Source organism: Dreissena polymorpha, chromosome 12, assembly GCF_020536995.1.
Source record: "Dreissena polymorpha isolate Duluth1 chromosome 12, UMN_Dpol_1.0, whole genome shotgun sequence".
Taxonomy (NCBI): domain Eukaryota; kingdom Metazoa; phylum Mollusca; class Bivalvia; order Myida; family Dreissenidae; genus Dreissena; species Dreissena polymorpha.
Window position 1 is genome coordinate 72,131,265 of NC_068366.1, and position 25,776 is coordinate 72,157,040.

Genomic DNA, 25,776 nt, shown 5'->3' on the forward strand with positions numbered 1-25,776 from the left:
TGATATGATCACTCATGAATTAAAATCGATAATCCACCGAATCCAACAAATATCCTCTTTATAACACTAACTTATGTTTAATGTAAAGAGCTGGATAAATAAACTAAACAGTGATTGCTTTTTGTGTGTTTTTGTTCCCTAACGGTGAAACCGGAGGGGACTTATGGTTTGCGCTCTGTGTGTCAGTCAGTCTGTCTGTCCGTCCCATTTTTCTGGATCCTGTGATAACTTAAAAAGTTCTTCATATTTTTTCATGAAACTTGCAACATGGATAGATGGCAATATGAACATTATGCACGTCATTTCATTTTGTTTCTACGTCAAAAATTGTGGTTGCTATGGCAACCAAAAAAAAAATACATCTGAAAATGGTGGAATTTTTGACAATGGTGGAGCTGGTAGGGGACCATATTGCTTGACAACAGCCTTGTTTAAAACTGTAATTGGGATTTTCGGCTGTTATTTGGTAAAATAAATACATTTTGACAATGACCAAAAAACACACTCTGTGAAATGCAAACTTATGCTTCATAATTTAGTGCCAAATATAACTTATTTAATGTGCATCTTATTTTGGTAACTATGCAAGATAATTCTTGACAAGTTAATGATTTACTGACTCATACAGGTAGTTCACTGGTCAATGTGACTGTTACAGATTCAACTGGTAAACTACAGGCTATCCCACTCCATGTGGGGCGCCCTTTCCCGTGGGTCATGTATGAACCTCTCTCAGAATTGGGCATAGGGGTGATTGAAAGAGCTGGAATCAGGAAGTACGCAGAGCCATGGGGAACTCTGGGACCGGATCAGGTATGTCACAACATGGGAGCCTCGCTCTGAGGAAATTGTCTAAAATGTCGTCTGCTGAATTTCTAAAATTGGCATTTTCTTCGATTTTTTTAAAGAATATTATCAGAATAGCAAACAGTTTGGATCCTGATGAGACGCCACGTTCTGTGGCGTCTCATCTGGATCCAAACTGTTTGCAAAGGCCTTCAAAATTCGGTTCCCGCACTGAAAGGGTTAATGCATTTATGTAAAGTGTCATCACAGATTAGCCTATGCAGTCCACACAGGCTTATTATGGGCAACACTTTCCACTTTGATTCGGTTTTTCATATGAAGGAAGTCTCTTTTTAGCAAAAATCTTGGTTTGGCAAGAAGTGTTGTCCCTGTTTAACCTGTGCGGATTGCAGAGTTTAAGCGGATATTGTCATCCCTGATTAGCCTGTGTGGACTTCACAGTCTAATCTTTGACAACACTTTATTCACATGCATTAAGCTCAGTTTTCCCAGGAGTTTGTTGACAATATTTGTTGTGGCACTGACCAATCGTCTTACTCTGGATATGTCAAGCTTTCATGGAGACTGACCTCTGGAATGATATGGGATTAGTCAGTTCCAGGTCAAGGTAATGGTTTCTAATAATAGAAAAACATATTCACCTCAATACCATGAATTTAAATGGAGATACTGCACTAAAATTGTGTGTTAAGGTATCTAACCTGAAGATGTAGCTTGTGATTTACAGAAAAAATACTGAAAATGGAAAAACAGTTTCTGCTCACTTATGGGGGTATTATGGATATCAGGGACAATACTTTTAACCTTCACAAGATTTATGTTTTGAAGAGACCTCCTTTAAGAGAAAATACCATAAAAGCAAGAAGTGTTGTCCCACATAAGCCTGTGGGGACGACAATTTTCAAATATGCAATTCACAGAGCGAGGCTGTAATGTTTCTGGGTTTTTTCCTCCTTGCCTAATGCAGTTCTGCAGCCTACAAGAGGGTCCCAACGGCACGTTGTGCACTGTCGGGAACCACAACGAGACTGACAACATCCCGTATATAAGACCTGCTGTCATGAAGCCTGTCCGAGTCATTGATAAGCCAGTGATAAAGGAAGCCATCAAGGAGAAGAAGTGGCATGATATAGTGAGTACAGGGCTCATATTTATAAAGCTTTTAAGATTAATCTTAAGTGCAATTTTTTTATTATGTTTTGTGATACCAGGTTGTTTCTTTATTATGTGATATATCTTATTGCATTTTTACTCTCTGAGTTTATTTAATATGCATAATCGACAAGGTACTGTCAGAGCTCCAGATAAGGATTTAGTCTAAATGGTATTTTACCCCCTGATATTATTGTTAAAGGGTATTTTACTCCTTTGTTTCAGCCATTAACAGTATTGAGGAATATTGAGGGGTATTTTCCATTTCCATAGAAAACTGACATAGTACATGGTGTGTTTAATCTATAATTATTATTATTTGTTATTAATTAATAAATGCAAACATAATAAATTATCAATTATGATATGAACAGACTTTCTTTAAAGTATTCAACTTACATGTGTTGTATCTCTGTCTTGATTGGGTCTTTCTTGCATATAGTATTCATGTAGTACACCACGAACGCCATTTCGCAATTAAACTAAGTTATGGCACTGCTTGTGCAATGAAAAATAAAGTCACACTATATGTGGTCTATGCAAGTTAACAATAAACTTCTTCAACAATCAGATTGCTTAAAATTATTTAAAAAATTCTAGAAGCATCATAAGATTTATGGCATATTGTAATATACAATTACTTCCTGCAGGAGCCGCTGTTCGATTGACACGTGCCTTTTTTTAACCTAGAACACAATGGGCCGCCATTTTTATTTCACGGTTCTTTTGATTGACTTACTTTTGATTCAAAGGTTAACTTACACTAAACCCTTAACAGGATTATTTGTTTAACCGGTTACGCACTTTAATCGATCAAAAATGCGTACCGATATTTGTATTGCGTAATGTTACGCACTGCGTCGATTTTTAAAGCGCTTTTTTTTATTTTTCAATGCGTAAATACGCAGATACGCATCTTATCTGGAGCTCTGGGTACTGTGCTTGTTTTCTATACACCATTAAGGAAATCATTTAAAGGTAATCCTGCAATTATAATTGTTGTAAAAACACTTTTGGGATGTGTCAGTGAATAAACACATACACTTCGAAATTTGATAAAATACGAGCTTCATACAAAATGTTTATGCCAAGCAATTAAGGTGTCTGAAAATTTAGAGTGCCAGACAAATTACATCTGAGATGTTATTAAAACACTGTTGCAAACTGTGAAAAATCCCAACAAACAAAACTACTGCACCTATTCAGAATTCTGAAGTAAAAGTATGTTAACAGATATGAATCAAGTACTGTTTGAAACTACGACGAAACTGATGCATCTATTCTAGTTTGACACTGACTCCCTTGAAAGGAAGTTAGATGTGCATGCTGGGATACCTGTGGTCACCTTGGATACCTGGGCAAACATAGTGGAGAAATCCCACGCTCCTCGGCACGTCTTCTATCCCGCCGGGAAATGGGCTGGAGAGGTGGCTAAGGTGTCTTTGGTGAGTCTTTGTGGGAAGTAATGAGACTGATAGAAATGGGCTGGAGAGGTGGCTAAGGTGTCTTTGGTGAGTGTTTGTGGGAAGTAATGAGACTGATAGAAATGCATTTGAGACTCACTCTGGGAAAATGGGGCTTGATTCATGTATGTAAATGGGGCTTGATTCATGTATGTAAATGGTCGTCAAAGATAAGTCTGTGCAGTCCTTAAAGCAAACAAATTCCATTAAAGGAGAAAGTGTGTGGACTGCACTAGCTGATCTTTGACGACACTTTATGATTTAATCCCAATTTTCCCTGAGCAAGGTTCATTTAATGTCACTTACACTAACTTGCCAAATAATGTTCATCATTTCAAGTTGGCATATTGTGGATAAAACCTTTGTTTCAAGCACCATGACAAGGTCACATTTAAAAATCAATCATCAAATTTAACATCATACAGCTTATGCAGACAGCAACTAAATCATTCTTTGCGTTTTTTGCATAATCTTTAAATAAGAAGTCGTACGTGATAATCATTTTGTACATTTTGTGGTATGCATTTATCCCTGAATCAGAGGTCAAGGTCAAAATTAAAGGCTCAAGCTCAAAATAGGGGATTTATCCTACTTTTGCAGACTTAAACTTCATCAATCAATCGTTTTAAGAACATTCCCTTCATGTTTGTCTTGTTGAGAGACCATGTTCTGTGTAAAGACTGCATTTCAAGCCCAAAGGTCAAGGTCACACTCATTTGGAATAATTACCATTCTTTTAATATCAACAACATTTTTGAAAATGGGCTGGGCATGTTTCCTTTATGCAACAAGTCTAAGGTACATCTGGAAACCAGAAGTAATAATACAATTTTTCTTAGTATTTAAAGAACAATTACATTTTTAATAGAGCTTAGATTTCATAAAGCTTGAACTTTGGCAAGTGGTTAACCTTTTTGTGCATCACGATAAAAAATGGCTCATAGCCAGGTCAAGGTCATACAATCACATTGAAGGTTACAAAAAAGGCACTAGTATTGTAAAACTTGTTTCCTCTGGCATATGGGGTTATTAATAGTTAAGTTCTAGTTGTCGTAATATATGTACATATTTGTGTACACTTATCTTTCTCAAACATTTGCTATGGACCATGCTTGTTTTCTTATGTGTGCATTGTTATGCCCCCAGTAGGGTGGCATATAGAAGTTGAACTGTCCATCAGTATGTCTGTCTATCTGTCAGAAAACTTTAACATTGGCCATAACGTTTGCAATATTGAAGATAGCAACTTGAAATTTGGCATGCATGTGTATCTCATGGAGCTGCACATTTTAAGTGGTGAAAGGTCAAGGTCATCCTTCAAGGTCAAAGGTAAAAAAACACAAATCCAAGTGAAGTAATGAGCTTTAAAGGGAGATAATTTATATTTTATAATTTATCATTTGGCAGTTACAGATCATTTTCACAAGGGAAGTAATATCTTTTATTATATCCTTTTAAAAATATTACTTCCCTTGTAAAAATGATCTGTACCTGCAAAATGATAACAAAAAATTAATCAATGAAAGAAGCGCAGTAGGGGCATAGTGTTTCTGACAAACACATGTCTTGTTCGTTTTCTAATTTACAGGTTGTGTTTATAATGTCAGACTGTGGGAACTGCAGACGGAACAACCAAACTTTCAAGGATATCCACACGGCTATCTCACATATTGGTAATCATAACTCACCTTCAAACTTTGCAAGAAATGAATAATAATTCTTTTGATAACACATCACTAGTTTTTGAAGTATTTCGTTAATTTAAATGAACCATCCGTCTTAAAGCAGTATTTATATGTAATCTGTGTTTTTGTTTCCTCAACATTGAAAATGTTTCTGATAGATTATTTTGTTCCAATAAATTGTACTTTACATTAAAATATACTCATAATATTCACTTGATGTTGTTGTCTTTTCTTGCTAATAGTCTTTCTATATTAAGGTAACAGCTTTAAAACAATGAACTTTATTTCTACTGCTTTTGTTCTCACATCCTGTAAACGTTAAAAGGTCAAATAATGCCATACCATTATATTATCTTGCCTTTCCTTTTTCTTGGAAAATGTCATCACCCATTTGTGCCCTTTAATATCTTTATGAGTAAGTGGTCACTTGTGTACAAATTCAAAGCAGCTTAATGCTGACCCCAAACTGTTTCAGGCACAGCTGTTGATTAAAACAAAAAAACAACTTCCTACATGTACTAAATAAAAATCTACACTTCTTCAAACGTATTAAAACAGGCAACATTCTTTTTTTCTTTTTTTTCTTCTATTTATCTCCTTATATTCATGTACACTACAGATCCATTAGATTGCTATTCATTCATGCATCTGTATATGCATAATCATAGTTTAAACCTATTTATTTTAGCTCGATTGCATCAAAAGCCTAAGGCTTATATAAATGCTCTCGAGTGCGTTTCCTGGGCCTAGAACCAGTACTTGGTGTCTTTGGGAGAGATCTAAAGAAAGCTCCCACGAGGGGAACGAACCCGTGACCTCCCGGTCGCTAGGCGGACACCATATCCATTACACCACGGCAATTATGCATAATCATAGTTTAACGATATCAGACTCAAACCACATTACTTTCATACATTTTTCTTGTTGCATCATGTTTTATAGCAATAAATTGAATATTGTTTTTTTTAATATTACATTATTTCATTTAAGTATTTTCAAATACATATTATTAAATTTTTATATCAGAAAAAGCAATTGAGAGTGAATTTTATTCTTCATGTTATGTTTACACATTAACCCTTTCCCACATAAATTAAGAAGCGAAGTGAGAATGACTTTTGCAACCAGCATAAAACCAGAACAGCCTGCGAGTAAAGCGGCCCATCCACACACAATATCATTGTCAATTTTATTGTCAATAATGAAGATTGACAATAAAATTGAAAGTGAATGGATGATATTGAAGACACCGTCAATGTATTGATGAAAATCAGAGATCTCAAATATTTATTGTCGCATTGTCAATTTTCTTTCTTGTTTGAATGATGACCTAAGTACAAATGAAAAAAATATTGATAATATTTGTGTACACTTGAGGGCATAAAATGTTCTGTCAATATTATTGATTCAATAAAATTGACAATGATATTTTGTATGGATGGGCTGCTTTACTCGCAGGCTGTACAGGTTTTATGCTGTTTGCTGCTTATCAGTACCTAAGGGTTGGAAATAAATTTGAATGTAGTAAGAAAGGTCTTAAGTCAAATTTAACTTTGTAAGGGACAACAAATGCGTAAAAATACGTATCTAAGTGGTAAAGGGTTAAACAGTTCTCATGTATTTCATGTAAATCTTTTGTCGTGATCTAAAGCATGCATATTATACTTAATGTACAATGTGGCATCAGCGTGGGCTTTAATATTTATTTCTGAAAGTTAAGATCTTGACTTTTGATTAGAAAATGTGTAGTGCATTTTTATAAAATATGGCACAACTTTCCTTTAAATTGAAAGAATTGCTTATGCCTTTTGGGTGTTGAGATCAATATTGATCTGTTACAAGGGCAGTTATCATATACACCTCATCGTGGACAGCCCAAGCCCTGATTTTTAGTGACAGCTGGCATAATGTTAAATTCAAATATAGAAAGTTTAAAACTCTTTAATATTTGATGTTGGGCAAGTTCAGTTATAGTTAGTGGCACAAAAGAAGGGTGAATGTGATGTACAATAGGGATGCAAAAACCTGGACCAAACTGGATAAAATTATAAAACAACCCATTAATCTCACATACCTGTACATATTGTGTAAGCAGAACAACAACAGTGGGATCAGATGCTTGTGAAAATTTCAAGTGCTGAATAACCTCGATCACAAAATTAATCTTCTTCGCCTCATTTTTTTGGGACGTTTAAGCACAGCAGTCCTTCTGCACTGAAACCGCCTGGCGAAAAACATGGACCATAACTTTGTTATATTAATTTGCAAATTGTGTGAAGTTTTTATGCTCCCCATATATATATATATATGTATATATGGGGAGCATATAGTTGCCAGTTTGGGGTTCCTTACTTACTTCCTTACTTCCGTCACACTTTTGTTACAGTTTCTCATAGCGCCTTCAATACTTTACCGATCTCTTCCATATTTGGCATGTAGGTACCTTGCATGGACCTCTTCCTTTTGATGCGGTTTGAGGTCACTAGGGTCAAGGTCACTGAGGCTAATAATAGATTTTTCGTCACACTTTTGTTACAGTTTCTCATAGCGCCTTCAATATTTTACCGATCTCTTACATATTTGGCATGTAGCTACCTTGCATGGAACTCTACCTTTTAATGAGGTTTGACATCACTTGGGTTAAGGTCACTGAGGCTTATAATAGATTTTCAGTCACACTTTTGTTACAGTTTCTCATAGCGCCTTCAATATTTTACCGATCTCTTCCATATTTGGCATGTACGTACCTTGCATGGACCTCTACCTTTTGATGAGGTTTGACGTCACTGAGTTCAAGGTCACAGACGCTTATAATAGATTTTCCATCACACTTTTGTTACAGTTTCTCATAGCGCCTTCAATATTTTACCCATCTCTTACTTGTTTGGAATGTACGTACCTTGCATGGACCTCTACCTTTTGATGCTGTTTGACGTTACTGGGGTCATGGTCACCGAGGCAAATAATAGATTTTTCATCACTTTTTATGTCCCCCACCACTATAGAGGGGGACATATTGTTTTTGCCCTGTCTGTTGGTTTGTTTGTTGGTTTGTTTGTTTTCCCCAACTTTAACATTTGCCATAACTTTTGCAATATTGAAGATAGCAACTTGAAATTTGGCATGTATGTGTATCTCATGGAGCTGCACATTTTGAGTGGTGAAAGGTCAAGATCAACGTCATCCTTCAAGGTCAAAGGTCAAATATATGGGTCAAAATCGCTCATTTAATGTCACTTTTGCAATATTTAAGCTAGCAACTTGATATTTGACATGCATGTGTATCTCATGGAGCTGCACATTTTGAGTGGTGAAAGGTCAAGGTCATCCTTCAAGGTCAATAGTCATATATATGGGGACATAGTGTTTCACAAACACATCGCTTGTTTGTTACAGTTTCTCATAGCGCCTTCAATATTTTACCCATCTCTTACATATTTGGCATGAAGGTACCTTGCATGGACCTCTACCTTTTGATGAGATTTGACGTTACTGGGGTCAAGGTCACTGAGGCTAATAATAGATTTTTTTGTTACAGTTTCTCATAGCACCTTCAATATTTTATTGATCACTTCCATATTTGTCATGTAGGTACCTTGCATGGACCTCTACCTTTTGATGAAGTTTGAGGTTACTGGGTTCAAGGTCAAGGTCACTGAGGCTAATGAAAGATTTTCTCAAAGTCACACATTTGTTACAGTTTCTCATAGCGCCTTAAATATTTGACCGATCTCTTATATATTTTGGATGTAGGTACCTTGCATGAACCTCTACCTTTTTGATGAGGTTTGAGGTCATTGGGGTCAATGTCATTGAGGCTAATAATAGATTTTCTCAAGGTCACACTTTTTTTCCACACGTTTAAACCATATATCAACAAAGCATCATTGGGAAGCATCCATCAGTTTCACTGATATCCTTCTTATTATTAGCCGTACCTTTCATTCCTCATGCCATTGTGAACTTAGCATTCCCTTGAAGTCGCGCCTGGATTTATTTCTTTGGAGCCCTACCTAGCTAGCTGATATGGTAATCCAGGCATGGTGTGTACAATGCCTAGCCTGGTCACATAATTTCATGGGGAAAGGACTTGCAATACATTTGGGCTGTGCTCTGTGAAAAAGGGGGTTAACTGCATGTGCGTTAAGTGTTGTCCCAGATTAGCGTGTGCAGTCCGCACAGGCTAATCATGGATGACACTTTCCACCTAAACTGGAATTTTGCTTAGAAGAGACTTTTTTTTAACAAAAAATAACATAAAAGCGAAAAGTCTCCTTTATGCGGCAAATCTGGGACGACATTTTATGCATAAAACCCCCCTTTTACAGAGCACAGCCCATTTATAAGTAACTGGCCTAATATATGCACTTATTGGACATGCACTGGTAAACTGCTTAGATCCCAGAGCTTGCCCAGGCAAAGTGTAAGGAGACAAAGTGGTCATGAGATAACTTAAATACTGTTAGAACAGCAAATTCAGAAATAAATTCAGCACAAAAATGGATGTTGAGTTATTTAGTATTATCTTGTTCAGAAACTTCCTCATGAAAAGCAACGTGACAGTTTTTGCTTTGATTTTCATATTCAATGTACGACTCAAAACCTACAGGACTAAAGTTTTTCACGTGAAATTTGGTGTAAAATATTTGTGTCAAATTCAGCATCAAATGAAATAAACAGTGTTCTTTGAAATCCTGGCTTAATGTATGTGTATTAAGTGTGCAAACTGCACAGGCTAATCTGGGACAACACTTTCAGCCTACACTGGAGTTTCTTTAAGACAAAAACTTCCATAAAAGCCAAAAGTGTCGACCTGCACTGGCCTGTAGCACCACAAAACAAAGTGATATGTTTCAAACGGAGAATGATGTCAGAATTATATACATGTACATCACTTCTTTCTTAATTTGATGCTAAAAAGATAAGTCTTTAAATTTCCAAATGAATGGAATTGCCATTACACATTTTATGGTGATTTTTGCTAATGACTAATACATATTTGTTTAACAGACAGAGTCATTTCATTACCTGTTTTAAATTGTACACCCAACACATAACCAACATGTTCCCAAATGATGTCTGTAACATCATGATCTTTCAGATGGTGGGGCCATGTATTATGTGAATTGCACCGAAGAGCGCACGCTATGCAGCAAGCAACATGTCAGAGGTTTTCCAACCATCGCTGCATACCGCGGCCTAGGTTGGCTGGAAACCAAGTCATGCATGACGGAGAAAAGCCGAGCTAAGTTCAGCAAGTCTGTACGAGTGGATTACCATGGTGTGATAAGGGTAAGTTTTTGCTTTTGGTAAATGCATTGATGTGGGGAATTAATATCATATGTTAAAGGGACTTATATTCACTAATTTTGGCACTTTAAAAAATTGTCATTTTTGTAATTGGATGTACAGGTTAAATTAATATAATATTCAAAAGGGACTTATAAACAGATTTTGGCATTTTTGAAAATTGTCATCAAATGAATTTACTAACAAAATTGTAATATTTAGAATAGTGTTATATAATTGTAATAACAAGGGAAAATATTAATAAAAAACTTTTGTCAACTTACACTCTCAAAAATCCATCATTTAGGTGTCTTTTACCATTTCTGTGAAAAGTCAATTTAAAAAAAAAGATGCATTTTTGTTTTTTGCAGACTGGGGCTGTGTTGGACTGGTTTTCAAGAATTGCAGACAATGCTGTAACTAATCTACAGTCTGGAGGACAGCCTCCTACATTCAAAGTAAGTACATGTAATAAAGTAATGAAGCATAATTAAAATTTATTTTTGGTAAATGTACACTAAAGCTTAGACTTGCTCAAGACATAATTTTTGGAGCAAAATTGGACCTTCAAATTACTCACTAAAGGAAGTTGTGTGGTTGGGTAAATGCATTTTTCTCTCTTTTGCCAGACTTTTGGATAGAGGTTTACACAATCTACTCACTTCACCTCCCAAGTTGCTTGTATCAATCTGTGAATTTCAGGAGAAAGACATCCAGTTGATCGCCATGGTAACTGCTAGCACCACTCCAGTTGCTAGGGTGATGGGCTACGAATGTCTGCGGCTGATGTGTGAACGTCTGTTTAGCATCATAGACTGCTTCAGTTTCAGCTTCAGTGATGAAGGTGTATTAGGGGAGGAGGCTTCACACATGTCAGTGACAAGGGTCAGTGCTTGCTGTGTTGATTTGAGCTGCGATCTGGGAAAACTGGGCTTAATGCATAAGCATTATTTATCTTTCCAGATTAGCGCGTGCAGTATGCACAGGCTTATAAGAGATAGCACTTTCTGTCTAAACTGGATTTTGGTTTAGAAGGGACTTTCTTTAAATGATTTTTTTGTATGACTTGGTAAAATAAAATCCCTGATTAGCACAGGCTAATCTGGGCGCCACTTTATGCACATGAATTAAGGCGGGTATTCCAGAAAGCAGCTCTTATTATCTTACTAAAACATGTATTACCCGGTAATCTGATATTGTGTACTCTATAAGCATATATTAAATGCTTTGACTGTGTCCTTTATATTATATAACTAACAAATATTTACCTTGCACTGACCTGTAATGCTGTATACATGAATTTATTTTATGCTTTCCGGTGCTTTATAGAGAAATATCCGTGAATGAAAACTGATATTACACTGTTTCATACAGTGAAATGATGTCATTTTTTGACGAAATTACGTCATTATTCCAGTGAAATTCTCCAGTTAAAATTTTTTACAATGCAAATAAAAGGTAAAAAAGCATAAAATAAAAATAAATTTTGTTTGATTCAGTAGAATATAGAATATAGATTTTAATCCACTCGTGATTTCAGAAAATATATATTATTTGTTATGATCACTCGAGAATTAAAATCGATATTCCACCGAATCCAACATATATCCTGTATATCCCTTCTCGAAAAAGTGCACTAAATGCGCATGTTATTGGCACCGTATTTTTTGCTTAACAAGTGCATTTTATTCTGTTAAAAAAACAAACTTTTTACTAGTGTGTTTATACATATAAGTGTATTTTTTCCACGAAATAATACACTAAAGTGCGTTTATTATGATAATAAGTGCACTTAAGTTTATTTTTAAGCGCATTTATACACTTGAGTGTATTTTAAGACATACAAATAATACACTTCATGGTCAAAGTAAATTTTTTAATGCGCATTAATACACTCATACAAATAATACACTTCATGGAGTATTCAAAGTGAATTTTTTAAGCGCATTAATACACTTGAGTGCATTTCCAGACATACAAATAAAACACTTCATTGAGTTTTCAAAGTGAATTTTTGTATGCGCATTAATACACTTGAGTGCATTTCCACTGATACAAATAATACACCTTACAAAATTGAAAGTGAATTTTTTTAAGCGCATTAATACACTTGAGTGCATTCCCAGTCATACAAATAATACACCTTACAGTATTAAAAGTGAATTTTTAAGCGCATTAATACACTTGAGTGCATTTTCAGTCATACAAATGATACACTTTATGAAGTGAATTTTTTAAGCGCATTATTCGCTCAAATGTACTTTTCATCACTTCAAATTAGTATGCTTAAAAATTTACCAAATTTTAAAAAATCCCAGCATTTTGAAGCCAGCATTCATTCTTTAAATGAAAGGTTTGTGTAAACACATACATAAAAAACAAAAAGTACAATTCAATAGATAAGTACACACTTTATTAGAATGTTGAACCTTAAAAAACAAAAACAAAGGTTACATATCTACATAAGAGAGGATTCAAACGGGCTATTGCCTACATGTATCTGGAATTAACAACTTTAAATATCAAGCTCATACCAGTGATTTTTCTCCCCTCTGATTACCGGTTACTGATTAACAGCCAAATACAGGTGGTTTCCGCTTCAAAAATATTAATGTTTTCCCCTCCTTAAGCTGAAATGTTTTCCCTATCATTTACTAGATTTTTATATATTACATTAATTCCAAATCCCTTTTTAATATGGACAAAAGCAGCACATTCAATTCAATCATATTCTGGATCCTAATATATGAGAAATGAACCGTATTCATGAAATTTATATAAATCTAAACCTTATTTTTAAGATCTTCCTTTTTGTTCATTATTGCGCTAAAATATGCCCTTCTGAGAGCCAGTATATACAGGTTGTTTTGAATTTCCAAGGAAAATCACTGCATACATGCTGACAATATTTAGGAGCTTAGCCCCTGTCACTATATTTGTTGTTATACACTGTTCCTTACAAAGAATGCATTCATAAACCACCCTTTATAGAGCAGTTCACCAGCTGATCAGGTCTGAATACTACTGTCATGGTCTGTGAGGCGCATCTCGTGCATGATCTCATTTGAGATAAGGTCCTGAAAGATATTTTATAATGTAAGTGTTAAATATTGCTGTTATGGTAATCTTGTTCAACAGTTGCTATAAATATCATAAATTTAAATCAAAACAAGTTTGTTGGCTTGTTGTTTTTGTTTGTTTATTTTTTCAATTTTAATCTCGTGATCATATGTGACTTAACGCTTTTCATAAATAATTTAAAGAAATAACGTTTGGTAGAAAATACTGTTTATAAATGTACTAATATATATGTGGTCTCCTTTGGCTGTGTGAACTGGTCGGAAGTGTGACGTCTTTAAAATGCAATAACCTTTATTATATAGTTTTACCTCTCAACAAATCCATCTTTTCTTGGTCAAGGACAAGCTACAGGGCGCGGTTTCCCACTCCTGTTCCCTATGTTAGCGTTTCCAATCGCCAAAATCGCCATAGGCGATTGAATCTTTCAGCTGGCGATTAAAGTTTAAAAATGAATGAAAATGGCGATTGCAAAAACCCCTGATATTTCTCTATAAGTATATAATATTCCCTACTTTTAAAGGGAACTCGGTACCGATTTCCACATGTAATCGCCATAAAAGCTCCAGGTGGTAATAGATAGTCCATTGATAAGAGATAACCGGATGCCCTTATCGTATATTCAAGCCACATAACACAGTCATGTATGCTGACGGATGCATCACGGGAAATTTTCGGGTAACTTTCCAGTCGCCAAACTGTGATATTTAACGTCCAATCGGTTACGAGAATGTTTATGGAGGCGGAGTTATATAGCGATTATTATTTTTGATTGACGTCGGTCACAGAGTAAGCTTTTATTAACAATGAATCACAGTTGTAGCATTAATACGTGATATAAAACCGGTAAATAAAGCAGTACATTAAAGGCGGTTTCGGGCATCATCATCACACCTTTTTAATTGTACTGTAAACAATCATTAATTATGAGAAGTTAATTGCAATTGGTGAGCAGTGTAAAATTACTTACGGCGAGTAAGTTGTGAAAAACAAAACCCATTAATAATTTGATGCAGTAACAAATTAAATCCAGTGCATGTATATTTTATCATGTCTATTTGTAGAACTGATTTACACCGTTTTTCTAGATGCAGCCACGTGATAATAACTATTCACCATGCATTAATACCGGTATGCCATGTAAAACCCGTGTTATAAGAAAGAGCGCGAAATTATTGCTGCCGTCTGCAATGCCAAGTTCTACGCATGCAAAGCAATTTTTTTAAACAGACGATGTGTAACTAAATATAGCCTAGCCACTCAGTACATGCAGTATTTAAGACTTACAAATTTACCGGTACGTTTCAATAAATTATATATTGCAACTATGGAAAAATATGTCAATTCCAGAATACATTGCAGTAAATGTATTTTTCAAGAATCAAGAAGCACCAGACTACGGCACAAATTATTGGGAAAAGGAGGGTGGCGAATAAGAGTTACGCAAGACCCACCCAATCAAAGACCGGGGCATATCTGAAAGTTCTATCATTGTCTACTGTTTATGCCAGTGCATGAAAATAAATATAAATGAAAAATAAAAAAAACATAAAATTATTTGATTTCAGGTAACAAATAATTTATTTAAATGTGACTTCATTGATAATTTAATACAGTCATTGTTGATACCTATAGATTCATGATAATGATTATGTCGTTCATTGAGCAAATAAGGTTATAATGTGGGTCGTTATCGTAGTGCTGAAATTTGGCTACTAATTTTTTTTCCTTAGCGCCAACCTAGTGTTCCCCTCAAGTTGGCCTGCTCGTGCAGGGTAAAACCTGGTATAAATGTCCATACATCAGGTAGTCCCCCTTTTGCTCCCTTTTTTGGCAGGCGATGATGCACATTCTGTCCAATGGATCTTCCGATCAATGTAAATTTCACCTTGGGGTTTAACCTTCAAATATAAAATATAAAAATTCTTATTAAATATAGGGGGGAAGAATTAATGACAAGAAATAGGTATAAATAAATTTTAAGAATATAGCCATAATAATTCAATTGGTGTTTTTTTCCTTAAAATTGCATTACATTTACTTATCCATTTACATTTCCCAGTGACAATACATAAATATGATAATGATCATAATTAATTAAATTAAAAAGAGATGCAGAAATGAAAATACAAACCTGTTACAGCTGTTCTTCAGTATTCCAAAAAAACGGCAGTTGTTGAACTATGAGACCATATCACTTTAACCACCCACTTTGAATTTTCTTTGCAACAAACTTATTGTTGATATACACATTGCTTACAAAAAACAACTTTCTGTGCTCCAAATAACTTGCTGAGCTCCAACCAATCAAAAGTGGTTTGTTTTAAAATAGATGGTGCCATAACCAATCAAAAGTCTATAAACACCCCTTTGTTTGGGCTAGATGGAGCACTGATAGGGATTAGTGTTTATGATGCTAATGGATCTCTTATCTGATCCTGATCTTATCTGATATTTATTGAATAATAATAATATTGAATAATACACAGCACACTTAGCACATTATATTTAATTGTTAATATTTCAATATAACATACTGAATGGTGTTAGCAAATAATAATAATATTATAAAAATTATTTAAATTGTCTTTTAAAATGTATGTTAATAGTCAATGTGGTAGACATTAATTTAATTGGGGTTAAATATCAGTGTAAGAAAGTTCAAATACTTATTTTTTATGTTGTGGAGATATAATTGATTCTGGCAAGCCCACATAATTTTTTTGACACTTTCAATATTTTTAATTATTTACCCACAGCCTGATTTAGTTGTACTTTTCCCTTTAAAAGCTGCTCTACTGATTCACATATTTTATGAGCAGACAAATTGCAACAATAAGACCATAAACATTATGTGAAGATAAAAAAGAATTCAGTACAATTCTCCTATTAAACACTATATATCTGTCCTTTAACTTCAGTTAGTTGCTATAGTGTTGGTTTTTTTTTATGAAGATGCACTAAAACTACACTTGTACAGAAAGAATTTTTTTTTTGCAAATCAGAAAATACACTAATATGCACAAAAAATGCACTTCATTAAAAAAAAATGCACTTACTGCATAAAAAGATGCACTTTGTCTACAGAAGATACACTAAAAGTACAGTAAAATACACTTAAAGATAATGAAAATACAGAAAAAATGCACTTTAGTTCACTTAATTATGAAAAAAGTGCAGAAAAATACACTTTTTGGTAAAAATGCAGAAAAAATACACTTTTTAAAGCGTATTTTGTTAAAAAGTGCATTTTATTTTGAGAAGAGATATTTAAAATGCAGTGTAATTAATGCGTTTGTTTCCGGACCAGAACCGATTTAAATTCATTGAAAGGGCACTCACCAAGTATACTGATATGGCTTCGTTTAACAGCCAAAACATGCAGGAACAAAACGTTTTGCAGTTATAGGAAACAATCCAAGATAATAATATAAGCTCTATGAAACCTGATTCTAGTTCAACAACTAATGGGTTTATTGTAATGGTAATTGAATATTAGCCTAATTCATGGGAAAACTTGTAAAAAATCATGTGCGTAAAGTGTCATCCAAATCTAATCAGGTTCGACACTTTCTGCTTTTATTGAAATTTGTGTTTAAAGGAAGACTCTCCTTTACGAAAATCCACTCTAGATGGAAAGTGTCATCTATGATTAGCCGTAGTGGACTGCACAGGCTAATCTGGAATGACACTTTACACATATGCACTAAGCCCAGTTTTCGCAGAATGTGGCAAATGTTTTAATGCATAAACATAAGTGTCGGGATAATTTTGATAAGCTGAAATGTAAATGATGAGCTTTGAATTTAGTAGTGTGATTTGTGCATGTTTATAAGTTTAGTTGTCTAAAGAATTATATTGCAGAGAGGAAACATTTCATGTATGCAACATTATAAACTTAAAAGTGTCTTTGCATTTTCGGTTTAGATGCAGTCCTAGCAATTGTGATTATATGTTTTGTTTACAATGCGTATGGTTTGCTTTTACTGCAAAATCTTATATTTATCTTTTATGGACATATAAACTGTACACTATACTATCAAAGCAGAAAAAAGTCACGTTTACTTTCTTGGTGCAGATGTTACACTTAAACCAACAGTTTTCATTCAAAATGTGTGACAATTTACAGTTTTGTTTAGTAACAGGTTTTCATTCAAAATGAGTAACAATTAACGCTTTTGTTTTATTTACAATTCCATTCCAAATGGCAAAAGGTTTCTGAATGTAAAGAAGTTGCCTCAAAAGGTCTTTCCGGTACTTTGTCATCAGTTAGTGCATAATTAGTGTGTAGAATGTGAATGTTGGAGACTCTCTGGGACAGCTCGGCTTCTTGCATATGCGCAAAGTGTTTTCCCAGGTTAGCCTGTACAGTTGCATGGCTAATTAGGGACTGCATTTTCCGCATAGACTCGAGTTTTATTTAGAAAATACTTTTTACACCCTTTACATGATAGATACGTATTTTGAAGCATTTGAAGTCCCTTAGAAAGTTACATTTAATTAAAGACCTTTCTTACTAGATCCAAGTTTCAAAGGTTTCATTTTCAACCCTTAGATACTGATGAGCATCAAACAGCAGAACACCTGAACACACTGCCAGTTACTTGCAGGCTGTTCTGGTTTTATGCTGTTTGCACATAGACATATTTTCACTTTTCTTCTGAGTGGGAAAAGGATAAACCAAAAATTCCAGTAACGCACATTTATTTTACCTAACTTTCCTAGAATAAGGCTCGAAAAGCACCAAAAAGACCTTTCAAGGAAATGTTTTTACGCCCAGTTTTCACAGAATGAGACTTAGTATTTGCATTTGTATGGCTGTTTACTCTTCCATTTGTTTGTTCAGGTAGAGATGAAGCGTAGGGATGGTGTACATGTTGTTCTGATGGAGCAGGGCAGGAGTTTGGCAGACACACTGGAAAACACTGAGAACAATGACTTGCATCGCTTCCACGTCTCCCATAGGTAAGTATCGTATGTATGTTTTACTTATTTAGCCTCATTATGGGAAAACTGAACTGCCCTGTTCTCAAAAAATTGGGCGTAATGCATGTGTGTAAAGTGTCATCCCAGATTAGCCTGTGCAGTCTAAACAGGCTAATCAGGGACGACACTTTACTCTTTTATGACATTTTTTGTTTAAATGAAGTCTCTTCTAAGCAAAAATCCAATTTAGGCGGAAAGAGTCGTCCCAGATTAGCCTGTGCAGACTGCAGAGGCTAATCTGGGACGACACTTAAAGCACATGCATTAAGCCCAGTTTTCTCAGAACACCCTTCAAGCTATTTTGTCTTTTCACATGCATTATGTCAAGAACATGGCTTTTTTATGCCCAAGGGCCATTTATGAAGGGGCAGCATATTATGTACACTGTGTTATGTGTAAAGTGTTACTACATAAAGTCTTGCTTTGAGAAATTGGGCTTAATGTGTGCATAAAGGGTTATCCCATATTAGCCTGTCCAGTCCACACTGAATTATCAGGGACAACACTTCCTGTATTAATTGGACCTTAGTAAAGAAGATACTTCCTTTAAATGAAATATACCATTAAAACAGGAATGTTACATTAGGGGCCAGTGGAGGGAAAGGTCACTGTTATTTAAAATAAAGAAAGTAGTTTTTGCTCATTAATTAGGATGGAGGTATTTTTCTGTTATTTTTTGCGTAGGTAACTTGCATTCAGACATTTTTTGGAATTATATTTGGGGCGATTGGGGTTTCCGCTTAATAACTTGAAATTTGTTCAAGTTGTTTTTATGCTCCCCCAAAAAATTTTGGAGGGAGCATATAATCGCCGCTTCGTCTGTCTGTCCGTGTGTCCGTCCGTGCACAATTTTTGTCCGGGCTATTTCTCAGCAACTTATGACCGGAATTCAATGAAACTTTATGGGAAGCTTCACTACCAAGAGGAGATGTGCATATTATCAGCAGGTTCTGGTCGGATGATTTTTCACAGAGTTATGGCCCAATGAAATTTTCCATTAACTGTACATATAGTGCAATTCTTGTCCGGGCTATTTCTCAGCAACTAATGACCGGAATTCAATGAAACTTCATGGGAAGCTTCACTACCAAGAGGAGATGTGCATATTATCAAGGGGTTCTGGTCCAATGATTTTTTCACAGAGTTATGGCCCTTTGAAATTTTCTATTAACTGTAAATATAGTGCAATTCTTGTCCGGGCTATTTTTCAGCAACTAATGACCGGAATTCAATGAAACTTTATGGGAAGCTTCACTACCAAGAGGAGATGTGCATATTATCAGCGGGTTCTGGTCGGATGATTTTTCATAGAGTTATGGCCCTTTGAAATTTTATATAAAAAAAATCTTGTCCCCCCAAACACTGTGCCCTCAAGATGTTTCCTTTTATCTGAATATATAGTGCAATATTGTGACAAAAAAAACTTTGGGGAGCATCACCCGTCTCCGACGGTTTCTTGTTTAAATTATTGATACTCAAGTTATTCTGCACATTAATGTTACAAATTTCAACTGCATGAACGCTTTCCCACTCAGAAGCAAAGTGAAAATGGCTACATGCAACCAGCATAAAACCAGAACAGCCTGCACATTTCTCGCAGTCTTTTCAAGTTTTATTCTGTTTGTTGCTCACCAATATTGTAGGGTGGGCCTGAAGCCTGAAAAACTTAAATCTAGTAAGAAAAGGTCTCAAATTTAATTAGATTTACAAACACCTCAAAGTGCATATCTCAGTGGTAGGTGTTAACCCTTTCCCACTCCGAGGCAAAGTGAAAATGGCTATGTGTCAACAGCATAAAACCAGAACAGCCTGTGAGTAAGATGCAGTCTGTTCAGGTTTTATGCTGTTTGCTGATCATCATTATCTTAGGGATGGAATGAAGCCTTTAAAACTTGAATTAAGTAAGAGAGGTCTTTAATAAAATTGAACATTGTAAAGGACTACAAATGCCTACAAATACATATCTCAGTGGTAAAGGGTTCATATGAAGACATTTGCACTATTCTTTCCAGTTACAAGCTTAACGAGACCCAGCTGTGTGAAGATGACATTGGGGTTTGCACCGATGTGATCACAGAATTCATCCTGGATCACAGTCGTCTGCCCATCACGCAGCTTACATCTGACACCTTCCATACATCCACCAGGTAACCTGTATAACCTTTTCCTGCTTATAACAAAGTAAAAATGGCTTTTTTATGCAACCAGTATAAAACCAGAACAGTCTGCCAGTAACTCCCAGACTGTTCAAGTTTTATGCTGTTTGTTATTCATCAGTATCTTAGGATTGGAAATGGAGCATTTAAAACTTGAATTTAGTAAAACATGTTGTAATATAATATGATTTTCTAAGGGACTACAAACACGTCCAAACAGGTATCTGAGAGCTAAAGTTATAAAGAATATTTTCTTGTTTCAAAGGATAAGTGCTTCAAAAGCTATAGTTTTAGCTGGCGGAAGTGTTTGTACATTTTTGATAATCATCATAAATTGATTTGTTTATTTTATGCTCCCCAAATGGGGGGAGCATGTATATATATGTGCCCCTTTGCCTATCCATCCACTACTTGTGATGGTATTGAGTTTTCGAGGGTCTGAAACTAATTTCCCCAATCAAGGTGTCTGTCTTACTTTATGTCCAACCACAGATCACAAATTGTGTTCATGTGGAAGATCTCAAACACAATTGATCTGCATTCGATGAAACTTTGTTTGCAACATCCCATAGCATTCAATTGTAGCTCAGATAGATATGACATTTTTTTTTCAGGGAGTTATTGCCCTTTTATAACTTGTAAAACATTTTCTAATGAAATTTTCAATTTCTGCCAAAGTCTTTGATCGCTGTGCTCGGAATTTGATGACAATTTATTGGCGGTAATTTTTTTGTGTGGAAGTGCGGATTATGTGTTTGACATTCTTCCTCAGTGATATTCGAGGGAGATATTTATATTTGAATCATAATTTGTGTGGTGGGAGATCTAAAGCACTAATAATAATAGCTTGATAATTTTTATGCAGCATAGAGGAGACATTGCACATATTGTTATGTTGTTGTTCTGGTCTGTTGATCTTTCAAACAGTGTCTGGCTTTTATTTCTTGGTTTCATGCTTCCAAGTAACCAGTATAAATCCATATACATGTATTGACATTGGCATATATAGGCACATCATTGGAGAGAATCTATCAGTGTCACTTGTCTCTTTATTTTGGTAACTGATTCAGTTTTAGCTCCCAGGAATTTTTAAGATTTCAACTGCCTTTTTTGTGAAAGTTGTAAGCATTTAAATGTAGTTATATTGCTTAACTACTTGGCAATTTTGAGCAACTCTGTAACTCATTACAAAATTTATATAATTGTTTCTAGATTTGAATCATGCACAATAATATGGGTCTTGTTCTGAGAAAATTTTGCGTAATGCATGTGCATAAACTGTTGTCCCAAATTAGCCTGTGCAGTCTGCACAGGCTAATCGGTGACGACACTTTCCGCTTTTATGGTATTTATAGTATCAAGGAAGTCCCTCCTTACCAAAAATCAAGTTTAGGTGGAAAGTGTTGTCCCTGATTAGCCAGTGCGGACTGCACAGGCTAATCTGGGGCAACACTTTTTGCACATGCATTATGCCTAGTTTTCTCAGAACACGACTCTTATTTCAAATGAAAACACAACTGTTGGTGGGACAAGTTTAATGTAATAAAAAAAATGTGTAAATTGCAATAGTGAAGTTTAAAAGATAATTTCAAGTTATAAAGGTAAATAATGCTTTGAATAAACAAGGACTCAGTTTTAAGCATTAAAATTCTTTATAACATCGATCTCTGTCTTGCAGTTTCTTCAAAGATGACAAGCTGCCAATTTTGATTGCTTTGGGATACAAAGAGAACATAACCGATTCTGCTGTGTTTAGAAAGGTGAGTGTTAAATACCATGTCAATAATGTCATCAAATGACCTAGTACTGATAGCGAAACTAAAACAAAAACAATGACAAATACTGGTTGTACAATTATATATTGAAAAAAAACTGTATATATGTATCTTATCAAAATTTCTGCATTTATTGTTATCAAACTAGAAACAACAAATTGAAGTTCTTATGTGTTGCAAATGACCTCATTTCTAGGTTTGTTTGAAGTTATTGCTTATTGGTCAATGAAAAAGATAACTTGAAAACTATTATAATAGGAGCATGTACATTTTCCTTTCTTCCTCTTTCAGAATTTGGAGGAAGTTGCCTATGAAATGTACAGCCAGATTGTTGTTATGACTCTGGACGTCTCGAAATACTCAGTCTGGGCTACCCAGTTTGTTCCACACCTGTATGGACACACGCGAGTTTGTAAGTGTGTTCAAGTTTGTGTTTGTCTTTATAGGTAATCAAATTTTAATGCATGAATTGACAATGGCAAGAATGTAATTTGTAAGGCCATTCTCCCACCACCTCTGATTAAAGAAGGGATGTCAGTTACTCACATATGAGCGGCGTCCTACAACAATGGGTCATGTGTTTCATGCCGCCAGCCGAGCACGTCCCTACTGGCTTCATATGTCTTAAGACCCATTTTTGCATGATGTGGGTCAGATCGCACTAAGCACTGTACAAACTGCTGCGGTAGAGGAAGCTTTATTCCAAGAAAAAGTGGTAGCAGATTAACTGAGCTCCTTTATTTGACTGAAATTATACTGACAATTTAGGACTAATGTTTGTGTATTCTTAAACGGAGACATTAATGGGTTATGTTTGCAGCTTTGGCGGAGGCCACAAAGTGCCATAAAAGTTTATGCATTTGCAGACAATGGCTTTAAAAAGGTTTTAAGGCGTGTTATAAAACAAGGAAAAAAATGTTACACAATAGTAATACATGACAATAGAAATAAAAACTTGATCTTGTGGCCTTTTTTGTTCATTTAATAATTCATAGTTTTCCCAATTGCAAAAAGGAAGAAAATGCTGTTTTCCAATGGCAAAAAGTAAAAAAATCCCCCCAAATCTGACAGAAATTCCCCCCATAATATTCCACGCTTTTTCCAATAAACTAAATAATTTGTTTATTGAGTTTATTAAACAGAAATTTAATTCCCCAGCACTATTTAATATAAATTTCTGGAAGAAGTTAAAGATGCACTTATAAACAATTGGTATATTGTTATTTTTAATTATATTAATAATGTTCAATTGTGCCCATTTTCATGGTCTATCATGCTTTTTTTCTCAATCAAAAAGGGACAGGCTGTTAAATATAAAGTGAAAAAAAGTCACTGGTTATAATTTAAATTGATACACTAACATTCTGTTTGCAAAAGATACATTTTTCCACAAACATAATATGTGCAAAAGATAAATAAACAACAACTTCAAGTTCTAAATAAATCTTATATTTACTTTTCTCTTGTCTTAAAAATACAAAATTAATGCTTTCATAATATATGTACCTTAAGATGCTTTCCATATTTGTTACGAAATCTAACGGATATTTGAGATGCTTAGTATTTTTTCATTTAAAAGCATAAGAAATTGTTAATTACAATTAACAATAAAAAACAACAACATAACAAACTGAGATGTGAAATAAATGTCATCTTCTCTCATTTACATGTTTGCTCTTTTGGTCGCCTACTCATATTAGCACATATTAGCACATCAGCACATTAGCATATTAGCACATAGTCTATCAGCCAGATGGGTTGGGGTGTACCACTCATGGGGGCAAAACAACACCTATCTTACTTGAGGGGTACGGACAAAAGCCCTCTCGGACATTAGCCCCTAGGACAATAGCCCCTTCAAAAAAGTGCACTCATGGACATTAGCCCCCAGGTGTTTTAAAAAGTTTTATTTTTATTTCATTTGTTTTATTTCATAAGTAATTACTTATTAATATGTTATGTTAACATGTAAATTGTAGTGTTTTCACAATTTCTTTACTTTTATACTATTACTATTGGTGGTTTATTAATTAATTAAGAAGTATTTTTTAATATTTATTGTTTCATAATAACAAGGTGACAAGATTGCAAACAGGTACGTGTACGAGTCAACAAAAGGGCAAGTAAAACACTACTCTATGAATCATTAGATTTAAGTAGGAACAAAACCCACAGGAAAGTTTACACTTATGACACAACGAACATTATAATAGTCACATTATCTAGTTTTCTGTAAGAGTACACGCACACAACACACGAAGCACTTAATTACTGCTTCCATCGGATGCAGTTTCCAACAGCTTGCAAGAACTCTGCAAGGGTCTTTCTGCCTCCTGAGTAATCCTGGCACAAGTTGTGAAGGCGCTCCTGGATGTTCTTTGTGGCTCTCTTCACTTGTTTTCTCTGTGGTTGGCCTTGGGAATCCTCGTACAGTGCAGTTTCAACCATGGCATGGTCCTTTCTGAAGTGGTCTATCACTGTCCAGATCGACGGGTGATGATATCCGATGAGTTTCTGGAAGCTGTGGTTCCAAGCCACACAGAGGTTGTTGGTTCGAGGCTCGTTGTCCAAGGTCTGTAAGTGCACGTTCCAAAGAGGAGGAGGGAACAGTGGTGGAATTCTGCGGACACGAACGGGCTGCACATCTGCTTCTGGACCTGCAGGTGGCTGGATCCGGGGGAAGGTGCCGGAAACATACACTCTATCAAAAAAGTCGAGCAGTCCTTCAAGGCAGTCAGGTGCAGTATCCCGAAGGTGGGTCATCCCTTCTGCAACATCCTCCATGGGCAAAAAGGCTAGTCCATCCAACATGCCGCAGAACAACTTCACTGTGTCGTCAGTCTTGTATGCTTCCACAAGCCCAAGGTCCTGAATCTTCCTCCATGTGCTTGAGTCAGATGGTAGAAACATCCTTGGGTTGTCACATGGGAATTAATTAATTAATTAGTAAACTGTCATACCAATTAACCTATCAAAATCTACTTTAATTATTTGAAGTCAAACATATAGTACAGAGGATGCAATACTCTTATTGTTTATCCAGTTGTTAAAAAAACTAATAAATTTTTCTTAAGTTTTTATATATATATATATTAAGTGCTCTTTTTATAACTAAACATCTTATAATGTCATCTTGATATGTATATCATTTTCTACCTTTTAATTGCATTTAGTTTTTAAAAAGATTAAATTTAATACATAAAATGAATTTTTAAAAAAGGTAGGGGCTAACGTCCTAAGGGGCTTTTGTCCGAAGGGGCAAATGTCCTAAGGGGCTAATATCCTAAGGGGCTTTTGTCCTAGGGGCATTTGTCCTAGGGGCTAATGTCCGTGAGGGCTTTTGTTCTTCACTCACGCTTGTATACTCAATATAAAAAAACAAAAT

The 25,776-nt window shown here is 35.2% G+C and overlaps 1 protein-coding gene across 1 annotated transcript in view; it reads left to right on the forward strand.

Annotated features, from left to right (window-relative positions):
* The window catches only part of LOC127852720 (uncharacterized), a 64,445-nt gene that overhangs the window by 24,574 nt on the left and 14,095 nt on the right, over window positions 1-25,776 (forward strand). The window contains exons 10-20 of the mRNA XM_052386672.1: window positions 659-813; window positions 1,775-1,939; window positions 3,246-3,404; window positions 5,011-5,095; window positions 10,209-10,399; window positions 10,768-10,854; window positions 11,099-11,281; window positions 18,321-18,439; window positions 20,473-20,607; window positions 22,295-22,376; window positions 22,683-22,803. Coding sequence (XP_052242632.1) covers window positions 659-813; window positions 1,775-1,939; window positions 3,246-3,404; window positions 5,011-5,095; window positions 10,209-10,399; window positions 10,768-10,854; window positions 11,099-11,281; window positions 18,321-18,439; window positions 20,473-20,607; window positions 22,295-22,376; window positions 22,683-22,803 — 1,482 coding nt within the window. The remainder of the gene's footprint in view (window positions 1-658; window positions 814-1,774; window positions 1,940-3,245; window positions 3,405-5,010; window positions 5,096-10,208; window positions 10,400-10,767; window positions 10,855-11,098; window positions 11,282-18,320; window positions 18,440-20,472; window positions 20,608-22,294; window positions 22,377-22,682; window positions 22,804-25,776) is intronic.